The 12,308-nt window shown below is 34.7% G+C and overlaps 1 protein-coding gene across 1 annotated transcript; it reads left to right on the forward strand.

Moving 5' to 3' along the window:
* The first annotated feature begins 9,402 nt into the window (after positions 1–9,402).
* Positions 9,403–10,853, forward strand: LOC109209856. The gene is made up of 2 exons (XM_019373201.1): positions 9,403–9,753; positions 10,401–10,853. Exons 1-2 carry the CDS (start codon positions 9,403–9,405, stop codon positions 10,851–10,853), a joined length of 804 nt encoding a protein of 267 aa, XP_019228746.1.
* The last annotated feature ends 1,455 nt before the right edge of the window (positions 10,854–12,308 follow it).

Raw genomic sequence — 12,308 nt, forward strand, 5'->3', positions numbered from 1 at the left:
GGGTCGTTGGATGAGATAAGATGAATGGCCAAGATTAACGACGTCAAAACGACGTCGTTTTGAATATGGGGCAAGTTGGACCGGGCAGGGTTGTTTGGGCTAGGTTGGGGTGGGGCGTTTTTTGTTTGGGCCTGGGTAATTTGGCCCAATTCTTGGCAGTCATTTCCCTTCTTTATTCTTTTATTTGTTTTCTTGTATTTTATTCACTTTGCTTTTGTATTTTATTTTTGTATTTTTGTATTTATTTATTTTTCTGATTTTATAAAATGCTAAAACAAAACAAAGACCTAATTAAACTATTTAACTCCTAAAATTATTTAAAACTCTATTTAAAGATAAATTCAACAATTAACAATTAAAAGTGCAAACAAACTATTTTTTTGCAATTTTCTTTAAGTTTTGTTCTAAAACTAATTAATACCTAATTAATACTAAAATTGTGAAATTAAATCCCTAAATGCAAATGCATATTTTTTTGTATTTTCATATGAATAAAAATGCAACCAATTAACACAAAAATTTAACAGAAATTCACCAAAATTGTAAAATAATAAAGAAATCAATTATTTGAAACTTTTGGAATAATTTGCTTAGGGCAAAAATCACGTGCTCACAATGCGGAGCCGTTATCCTCATCTTTTTCCCGACTCAGGTACTTCTTTCTTTTGTCCGTTCGAGGACGAACGGTTGTTTTAGAGGTGGAGAATGTGACGACCCAAAGGGTCATCACCTGTTTTCTCATTCATACCGTGCTTCTGAGACTTTGAAAACCTCATTTTTAGTCGCCTCGATTTGCGTGCGCAGTCCGTGCGCGAAGCCGGAAAGCTTAAATATGTATTCTGTGTAAAAAATGCTAAATTTTGATATTAAATTGATTAAATTTGACTTCGGTCAACATTTTGGGCAAACGGACCCGGACCCGTGATTTGACGGTCCCGGAGGGTCCGTAGGAAAATATGGGACTTGGGCATATGCCCGGAATCGAATTTCGAGGTCCCAAGCCCGAGAAATGAATTTTTGTGTGAAATTATTTTTCTGAAATTATTAAGGAATATGGAAATATAAACTTATTAGAACGTGTTGGTATCGGGCCCGTATTTTGGTTCCGGCGCCCGGTACGGGTCTTACATGTGTTTTAAGAGGTTTCTGTGAAATTTGGTTGAAATCGGACGTCATTTGGCGTGTTTCGGACTTGAAATTCTAAATTTGAAAGTTTATGAAGTTTGAGGTAAAACTATTGATTTTGAGGTTTGATTCATTGTTTTTCACGTTATTTTGGCGATTTGATCGCATGAGTAAGTTCGTAGGATGTGATTGAGTTAGTGTGTGTGATTGGTTAGGAACCCCGACGGCTCGGGAGTGTTTTCGGAGGTGTTCGGGGTAGTTTGAACTTAGCAAAAGTTGCAGAAAACCTGCAATTTATGCACAGGCATTTTCCTCTTCGCGTTCGCAGCCTTCAGCTCGCGTTCGCGATGCCTTCCATGTTTCCTTCTTCGCGATCACGTTCTTCATCACGCGTTCGCATAGTTTCAGCCCTTTCCTTCATCGCGTTCGCGTGTGAACTCACACGTTCGCGTAGAGTAAATCCCTGGACCCCAGCTCTTCTCTTCTATGCGTTCGCGATTAGCCTTCCGCGTTCGCAATGCCTTTTCTTGTTTACCCTTCGCGAACGCGATCCCTTTTCCGCGAACGCGAAGGGCAATTTCGCCCAGTGATTTTTTTAAGTTTTCAGAAACAGTAGATACAGGTTATTTCAAAATTCACACGAGCTCTCTTCTTGCCCAAGCACTTAGGAGTCCATTGAAGCCCCCATTCTTCAAGACCACTTGGGTTAGTAAATTCCCACGTATTTTTTTCATTTTCCTTCATTAATTATTGAATTCCTAAGCTTAAATCATGTAATCTAGGGTTAATATTGGGAACAATGGGTTGAGTTAGGGCATTTCAATTTTCTTTGATTTAGACCTCGTTTTGGGGTCGGATTTGAAAATAAATTGTATATTCGGGCTCGTGGGGGAATGGGTGATATGAAATTGGTTCGAACCTCGGGTTTTGACCAAGCGGGCCCGGGGTCAATTTTTGGAATTGTGGGAAGAAAGCTTAGAAAACTATATTTTTGCTACTTGCTAATTGTCGAGTACGGTGTATAGGCATGGTGACGAGTATCTATACACTGGTGTCTATCATGACCGTGAGTCCTTATGTTGTGTTTATTCTTATCTTGTTGTGCTTTTCCATGCTTAGTTGATAATTCCTATGTGATGAAAGAGTATGAGAAGGAAATTATGAATTGTAAAATTCTTGGGAGCATTGGCTCAAGTGATAAAGTGAGATGTGAAGTGAGAAATGAAAGAAAGCTAATGAGTTATTGGTTATTCCCTTGCCGGGATGTTTTGTTGTTTGGTAGACTTTTCTCCCTTGCCGGAATATTGAAATTGTTGTTATTGTTCCGTTGCCGGGATTCCTATTTTGTTTGTCTATTCCCTCGCCCTATTGTTTGTGATTGTTGTTTGGGTGAGGACGAGTGGTAAAGCACGAAGGGTGATGCCGTGCACGATTGTGATATGAAAACTAATGCACGAAGGAACATTCCGTGCCATGATATGAATACTAATGCACGAAGGAACATTTCGTGCCATGATATAATTACTAATGCACGAAGGGACATTCCGTGCCATGATATGAGTGTTATGCACGAAGGATCATTCCGTGCCATCATTTTGTGAGAAAAAGCACGAAAGGTGATGCCGTGCACTTTATATGATTGTTTTGGTGAGAACGAGAGTAAAAGCACGAAGGATGGTGCCGTGCAACTGTTGATTTCCTACTCTCGTTGATATTGTAGTTGTACTGTTTCATTCCTTATTTATTGGTTTTTATACCTGAACTATTACAGCCCCTACAGCATGCTCCCTTCCCTCTTGACTGGTTGATTTCTGTATACCTTTATATCGCATACATATATATTGAACTGCACAAGTTTGTATGGTAGTCTGGTCTAGCCTCGTCACTACTTCGCCGGGGTTAGGCCAGGCACTTACCAGCACATGGGGTCGGTTGTGTTGATGCTGCACTCTGTGCATCTTTTTGCACAGATCACGGTGTCGGAGCAGCTTTTGGACAGCAGTAGTAGATTTGGGAGCTGACTTCAGTCTAGAGACACCGAGGTAGCCTTGCTGACGTCCGCAGGCCCGGAGTTTCTTCTATATTTACTTTAGTTTGTTATCCTTTTTACCGGAACAAACAAAACTATGTTTTTATTCAGACATTGTATTTAGCATTCTCTAGACGTTCGTTAGTTTGTGACTCCAGTTCTTGGGTAGAGTTGTATTGAACTTCCGCATTGCTTTCAGTTTATTTATATTTAAGACTTCCGCTTTTCTATTAAATGTTTCGTTGTTTTTAATAATGTCGAGGTTTGCTAAAAGAGGTAATAGATAATTGGCTTGCCTAGCTCCTAATAGTAGGTGCCATCACGACTCTCGATGGTGGGAAATCCGTGTCGTGACAGAATTATGCTATGCCCTTATTCAAGTTATGCAACAATTTTTTCTTCTTTCACACTAGGAGCAAACTGGTTTTCAACATAAATATACTTTAACATTTAATAAATGAGTGTAAAATTCAAGTGGTAAGTTTTTAAAAGTTATTTGGGTGTCATAAAATTTTACCAATGAAATAAACACAAACAAGCACTTGGTAATTCTGTTTGAACCTTATTAGTAGTCCAAAAGTTTTCACGTCTTATTGCATTTCTTTCTATAATCTTACACATTTGTAGTATAATTATAATTGCACTTTGAACTCTATAATTGTCAGTGGGTATTCATAATTTCTCATTCTTAATTGAAGCATAATGCTTACAAACACTCATTTTAAACATATAGTACTAAATTACAAATTGATATTGCTCTTAAGTAATCAATAGCAGTTTGTTATTTCAAATTGCTATATCTTAGTATGATATCAAAAAATAGTGTAATAGTTATGTTTATCAGATCTCATGAATTTTTTCCTTCCATTTTTACCTTTTGCTAACAGTGGATCCCAAAATCTTAGTATTCAGTTATTAATGAAGCATAAGTTTTTCAGTTTTCAATCTTCTTTTATGGTAATAGAGTCAATTACTAGTTGTGGTTGGTTTCTTCCATAAAACTTTTCAGAGTGAAGCTTTTCATATAAAATATGTGTCGTTACACAAGTAATTAGGTTTATGATAAATGGTTGGTTAAAAAATATTTGCATTTGTTCCCTTTATCTCATGTGAATGGATCTTGTGGCTTATGATGAATGGTTGTTTTGAATTGGTTATTCTTGTTTGAAGAAAAGTTTGACCTATTTGTGAAAAGTATTAACAAAAGTTTAACTAGAAAGAGTTATTTTTATAGTGTTAAATTTAAGGATGATTCTTACCTTTTCCATGTTAACAACTTTATATGTACCAACAATATTTTGAAGCATTACAGTGCCTCAAACCTCATGTTTGAATATTACTTTGCGTCAATAAAGTGGTAACTTATATAGGAGAAACAAAAGCATAGTTTAATTTGAAGAAAAACACATAATTACAATCATACAAATTCATTTTTTTCTGTCCTTAAATGCACAGATTTAGCTATACAGTAAGCGTTCAACTAATACCATCAATTGTTTTTGTATGACTGGATACTCTGCTTAATAACATAGTTATATTTTTTACCTTCAGATGTTGTAATTGGTTGTAAGTTGTGCGTCTCGACAACCTCTTTTGTGTCTAAACTTTTTGCTTCTTTTTCTGCAAGGAGTATACATTTCTTGTCCAAATTTTGAAGGTAAACATTCTCCATCATTCTTCAATAGATTTCTCAGAAATTGACTGATGAGAGTGACATATATCTGTGCTTAGGCATTATTCTATTGGAGATTCTGATCAGAAGAAGACCACTATGATACAAGAAAAGAAAGTTGTTGCTTGCTGATCAACTAAGACTTTTCATGGAATCTATTTCTACAGGACTTACTTTGCAAATAGCTATCATCAAAAGTTGAAGTTAACAGCTGACCGTGACTTCAAAATTGTTGGAAATGTCGAACTAATTCCAAGTTCTTAGTTTTCTTTTTCTTTAATGATACATATTCATGGTGTTAAACTTTGTTGGTGATCATGTAGCTGTGTTTGTTGGAATGAAGTCAAAATGTAAGGGGTAAAAATAGAAAAAAGATAAAGAGTAGTGCATGTATTAAGTGTATCATATGAGACCGTAGCTCAAGTTAGAGCACATAGTGACTTCTTCTGTCAATCATATATAGGAAACTGCTTGTTGTGGCATGTCATTTGAGATTTGTTTATTTTTCACATATCCCATGCGTTCAGGAAATAGTTTGAGAAGTACCTATATCTCAAAAAATGCGGTCGTCTTTGCCGTCTCAATTATTATGTTGAAACGCCTTTTAAAAGGTCTAATTGACACAACAAGTCGGGCATATATGCCCGTGCACAGCACGGGCGCCACTTATCTAGTATATATATATATATATAGGGAATAAAAATCTTTGCATGTGGTATCAGAGCATGTTTAGGAACTACTCCCTCCGTTTCATATTAGATGAGGTAGTTTGACTCGGCACAAAGTTTAAGAAAAAAGAAGAAGATTTTTGAAACTTGTGGTCTTAAAAGCTTAAGGGGTAAAAGTTTGTGGGGTCATGATATTTGTGTGGCTATAAAAGCTTCTCATTAAGGGTAAATGGGTAAAATGAAAGAGTTTAAAGTTGAATTATTTCTAAATTTAGAAATGTGTCATTTGTTTTGGAACAGACTAAAAAGGAAAGTACCCCATCTAATATGAAACGGAGGGAGTAATATTTTGATACCATTTGTAAAGATTTTTTTATTTTAAACTATAAAACGTAAATAATAAAAGATTTTTAATTTCCATGGATGACTATTTACATATAAAAAAAAAGTTCAACCTATTAATCTTTAGAGATAATATATATATATATATATATATATATATATATATATAATGTAATTTTAACCGTGTCGGCGTATGACGGGGTAAACCTTTAACATGTCAAATATATCAGCTCTCAAATTCTCCTTGCACTTTGAATTCCCCGTTTAGTTTTTTTTTTATAGTTGTTGCATATTCGGCCACTGTATAATTTATATAAATAAGGCTGATATCTACTAAAATGAATATTTGCAGTTTGAACTCTTCGGCTTGTCTATTACGTTAGGGTTTTATATCACTTATTATGCGGGCATTGGACCCTGAGTTCATTTATCCCCTATTTTTTTAATTGTTCATCGGTGATCATCACATATTTATTACAATTGCGTCTTAATTATCTAGAAATGGCCCAAATTGCCCATGAACTTTACGCTCATGGGCACTTTTGTCCTCTGTTTAGAGTTGGGCAGCGTTTTGCCCCTACCATTACAAAACTGGCTCATATTTTCCCTGATTTTGAGAAAGATTCATTTATGCCTTTTTCACTAAACTTGTTCAAAAAATAAAAAATAAAAAATAAATTTGAAAAAGATCCAAAATTGCCCCTAAGTTTTAAAAGGCTTACTTTTGCCCTAATATATAATAGTTTGATTAATATTTTTCCTTTTCACTAAGGGATCAATTTTGAAACTCAATTTGTGCAATTTAAAACCATAAAATGATACTTGACATTTAATTGAATATTCNATCTCCCCCGTCCCCTCTCCCACTTAGGTTTAACTCAACCCAAAATAAATACATTTGATTTTTTTATATAACTGTTGCTTTAATTAATAGTTTATTTATTAGTTGTTGTAAAATCCAGACACTTTATTCCTTGTTTTGCTTACTCTGATAGCTTTTTTGTTGTTATAGTTGTTTTAATTTAGCCATGACGTGTGTTTAGTTCTTCCATTTTTTAAATTTTCTTATTTTTAATTGAGAATTTTCATGAATTTTCAATTAGTTTTAAAGTATCATTTTGTGATTTTAATATGTACAAATTGAGGTTCAAAACGGATCCCTTAGTGAAAAGGGGGAATATTAATCAAAGAGAATTTTTCATAAAGCACCATCTTTAAGGTCTAATTAGCCATTTATAGATACCTTTTGCTATATTACGTGTTATAGATACCTTTTATGTGGTTATACAATGTATTTGATGTATTTAATCTATTGTATTCATTAGTACAATAGCAAAAATAGGCGTTATAAAGGGAATTCCAGCTAAGGTTGATATGTATTTGACTGTAATCACGCGGCCTTATCGTGAATACAGTAACGTATTTGCGCAAAACCTGGAAGGTTGAACTAGTTAAAAACGGAAAGGAAATCAAATCACCTGATATTCTCCTAATTTAACTCAACGAACAAAAACTATTACCCATTAATCTGTATTCTTCCATTCACGATTCAACAAAAAAATTAGCGAAAACAAGAGCAACATATGTTCGCAGTTCTTCCATTCACTTCTCCCTTTTCTCTGTTCGCGGTTCTCAATTCAACCACGGAAAATTACGATTGATACAATTGTATACAAAATACGGTAAAGTTCCATTATACATATGGCAAGTTTAACAGTGTTGTTCCGTCATGCTGGCAAGTGGAACGATGAGGGCAATTACGTCGATTTTTTAATTAAGGGAATACTGATAAAGGAGTATGCGTCGTATAATAATTTGGTTGCTTCAATTTCTAATCAACTGGGCATAGATTTGAGCACAAAGTCCATTAAAATTCAATACAAAGTAGAAGGGAATAGCACGCCAATGGAAATACACAATGACATGGGTTGCAGGGTGTATGTAGAGTTGAAAAAAGAGAACAGAGAATTCGGGATGTATCCTTTGTGCATAACAACGATTGAAAAAGAACTTGTATCCTGTGGTAGTTTAAGTGAAGGAGATATTGTGCAAATAGACGAATCACTCCAAAGGTATGATTCCGGTACAGATGATACGCTTGCTCTAGATCTTGTCAATTCAAGAGAAGCAATTGGGGTGTTTGAACTGAACAAGGATTTGATAATTTCAAAAACTAATCAAAGGAAGGTTATTGTTGGACAAGTATATAAGGATAAGGCTACATTGAAAGAGTTGATGGAGAATTATGCTATATCTCAAAGGTTTCAATTCCGGGTTGATAGGTCTAATGCTGTCAGGTTTGCGTGTATTTAATTTTTTTTTGTATTTTATATTATTGGTTCGAGCTGTAAGTTAAACGTTGATGTATTTATGCGTATTTGTGGATTTCCACTTGATCATCACTGATGTGTTTAACATATGTTTGTTTATGGTCCTTAAATATATGTATTCATATGTATTTTACTTGTATAGTTACATTATAGTGTCTCTAATTATTTTCGTATTTTGTTTACTGTCCTTTTTAAGTGTATGCATATAACAATAATTGTATTCAGTTGTATAATAATTTATATATATAGATGTCAGAATGTATTCGTGTGTGTATATGAGTGCATTTTTTTGTAAACATTTATGTTAATCATATGTACAATGATTAATTCTTTGCAGCTATGCCTTATTATGTATGTCAGAAGATTGTGAATGGAGGTTTAAGGCTTCAAGCATTAACAAATCAGAACTATTCAAAGTGAGAGAGTTCATCGATAACCATATATGTCCGCTGAAGGACAAGGTGTAGGAGCAGTGGCAGGCAAGTAGCAGCCTTATAGGTGGTACGATTAGGCCTAAGCTTACTAATCATAAAAGAAAATACACCCCAAAGGATATTATTGATGATGTGAAATCAGATTTAGGTGTAGATGTTAACTACATGTTGGCGTGGAAGGCTAAAGAAAAGGCAATAAATTTTTTGAGAGGTGAACCGGCTGATTCATACAAAAAATTACCAGGATACTTATATACAATGGATATGACGTATCCAGGTTCCCACATCAGAATGGTAAAATCGCCCAAAAATGAATTCATGTACGTGTATATATCTTTGTATGCCTTTATAAAGGGGTTTGATCATTGTAGACCCATTGTGGTTATGGATGGAAGTCACCTAAAATCTTACTAAACCGGGACATTCGTTTCGGCAAGCACGTTGGATGGTGCAGGTGAGTACGTGAATTATAATAAAATCTGTTAATATTTTTGATGATGTAAATACATGTTTTAAAAATATGCATTCAACTGTCTTTACAGGTCATATATTGCCACTAGCATATGGTGTTATTGATTCAGAGAACGATGCTGCTTGGACGTGGTTCTTTGAGCAATTCAAGATAGCATATGGTGACAAGGAAAACATGTGCATCGTTTCAGATAGAAATGAGAGTATCATTAAATCTGTATCGAGAATGTATCCAGATGTACCGCATTTTGCTTGTATATGGCATCTATGGAACAACGTATATAAGAAATTCTAAAAGAGCCATGCCAAGTTGAGCGAGATATACTTCTCGATGGCAAAAGCATACACACAAGCTGAATTTGACAGTCTGATGGAGAAGGTGGAGAAGGTAGACATTAGGGTGAAAGAATACTTGGAGTTAGCTGGATACGAAAAGTGGGCTAGGTTGTATGCACCTGTTAACAGGGGATGGATAATGACGTCAAATATTGTTGAGTCAATCAATGTCGCACTAGTGTCAGCAAGGGAATTGCCAATATACGACTTCCTCGAAGAAGTTAGGAAGATGTTTGGACGTTGGAATTGTAGTAACCCCAAAGAAGCTACACAGACATACACAACGCTTGGAAAAAAATACCAGGAGATGCTGACTTTGAATGAGGCAATGTCTACACGCATGACTGTAAGTTTTATTTTAATGTCATTGTATTATATAGCTTAATTGTTTTCTGAAATAACTGACATGAATACAACTGAATACAACACATTTTTCATAATACAACTGACATGAATACATATGAATACAACTAAATTCAACTGCATACAACACATATTTTATCGAAGATCTGACATGAATACATATGAATACAACTAAATACATGCTGCAAAAATCAACTGGAGTAAGATATCATTGATAGAAATATATGTCCTAATATAATACATACGCATACAACAAATAAAGACATTGCAATTAGAATAAAACACTGATGTAATTTTGAAAATCCTTGTAAATACAACTATTCGAATACATCAGAATACAACTGACAAATCTGTACTATACTGAATTTTTTATATAGACGTATTGTCATGCCGTAGCCTTCTAATGTTTTTGTTACACTTCAGTTCCCTAAAGTACAACAGATTTTTGATGTATGTCATTGTATTCATAAGCTAAGACGTAATTATAGTTTATAGTCTGCCGGTCTAAATATATGATGTATTCTTTTGTATTCAAACATTTCTGTTGTATGTAACTGAGTAATTCAGCATTATACATATGGTAATTCAGTTATATGTGCTCAAAACGTATAGGTCTATGTTTAAATGTAGGTGGTACCATCAACTGAATACTTACATACGGTTAACGATGGAGGGAGGCATTACACCGTCTGCCTGTTAGAGAGAAAATGTGTATGTGGGAGGTTCCAAGTTGATGAATTACCATGCCCACATGCTTGGGATGTATTGAAGAGCAAGTTTCTAATGCCAGAAGAATATTGCTCTAACTATTACAAACTAAATTCTGTTGTAATGACATACGATGTGCCTGTGTACCAGCTACCGGACAGAAATGACTGGAATATACCAGCACATGTTGCAGAGGAGGTTGTATTACCACCCAAATGGAAAAGACCTCCTGGACGGCCAAAAAAGAAGCGCGATAAACCTTTAAGTGAATTGCTGCAGCCGAAAAATCAACATTCATATAGCATATGTGGGCAGGGAGGACATAACAAGCGAACGTGTAGAAATGCTCCCCGTAGAATTTCGTTAACACTCTGACATGTATTAGTGCTCCAACGATTTGTCAATACTTATGATGACATTGTCAAGTAATAAATTCCGAAATGCCTTTCGTTAATAGATTCTGGATACATTTAATTGCAGTACTGTGTTGGATACATTGGAATACAACCTTGTCCACATATACTTTGACAATTTATTATAGACAGTGCCTGAGTTATATATATAACTAGTCAAAATACATCGAAATACAACTATATACTCAGTTATAATATAACAAATTCAATAAATACATATATCATGATTATATTCTGTATACATTTAGTTGCAGTATTGTGTTGAATACAATCGAATACAACCTTGTCCACATATACTTAGACATACAATCGTAGACAGTGTCTGAGTTAAATATACATAACTAGTCAGAATACATCGAATACATCTATATACTCGGCTATAATATAACAATTTCAATAAATACGTATAACCTGTTCAATATACATACAGTTTCTGACTTTGATATTAACCTGTTCAATACGTATAACCTGTTCAAGCAAAGTGCCTGAATATTAATACATACTTATATCCTGTAAGATACATATGAATATAAACTGAAGATTAAGCATGAATACTTATGAACAAAACAATAAAACATAGATTGAAAAGTTGCAATTGTCATACACGAACATTGTTGATAAAGATTAAAACATGGTTTTTTATAACTGAATACCATCTTCACCAAAAAACTATTCAAAAAACAGTATTCACCTAAAAACAACATTCCAAAACTACATTCACCTAAAGCTACTCTACACTATCTGCAACTTTGAATCTGACTCCGTGATTTGCCTAGCAATCTTTGAGGGTGCTTCATTCTCGCTTATGGCATCAACGTCTATCTTTCGCATAGCATAGTCCCAGAGGAGAGCACCATATCTTTGACGGAGTAGATTGCAATCAAATATTGTTTGTGGAATCTCACCAAGAGTGCTCAAAAACTCTACGTATGCCGCAACATGCACCCCACAATCCCTGAAAAATGTTGATTGAAATAATTAAAAACAATTCATACAATTAGATTTTTAAAATGATACAAGAATGATGATTGAATACATACATGCTCCCAACTTTCTGTGGAGGCATATTTGATATGAAAACAACTTCAAAGGGATCAGTATGTGACTTGTCGGTGTATGCTGAGTAAGTAGACCAATCTATGCCTTGACTATCTCTGTAAAAGCCACTGATTGATAGATACAGAGGTACAAGCTTAGCTAGCTTATCTATCTCAGAAGCTACATAGGCATCATGACCTGCAGATCTGTACGAGTCATACACTTTGATACATCTCTCCTTGAATGAGACAACAGCCAATATCCAGTGTAGTTTGTCCTTTAAGTTGACTGGTATCAAGACATTGTCAACAGTATGCCAAGGTACATTAGCTAGTAATCTGTAGCCCCTTATGTACTCACATACCACATCCTCTTCTTT

This window comes from Nicotiana attenuata, unplaced genomic scaffold, assembly GCF_001879085.1.
Source record: "Nicotiana attenuata strain UT unplaced genomic scaffold, NIATTr2, whole genome shotgun sequence".
In the NCBI taxonomy this organism is placed as follows: domain Eukaryota; kingdom Viridiplantae; phylum Streptophyta; class Magnoliopsida; order Solanales; family Solanaceae; genus Nicotiana; species Nicotiana attenuata.

What these genes read in the sequence shown, in the direction of transcription:
- LOC109209856 (XM_019373201.1), top strand. Translation starts at nt 9,403, where the DNA reads ATGGCAAAAGCATACACACAAGCTGAATTTGACAGTCTGATGGAGAAG. An exon ending in CAATGTCTACACGCATGACT is followed by an intron (nt 9,754 to 10,400) that starts GTAAGTTTTATT and finishes GTTTAAATGTAG; the next exon opens with GTGGTACCATCAACTGAATA.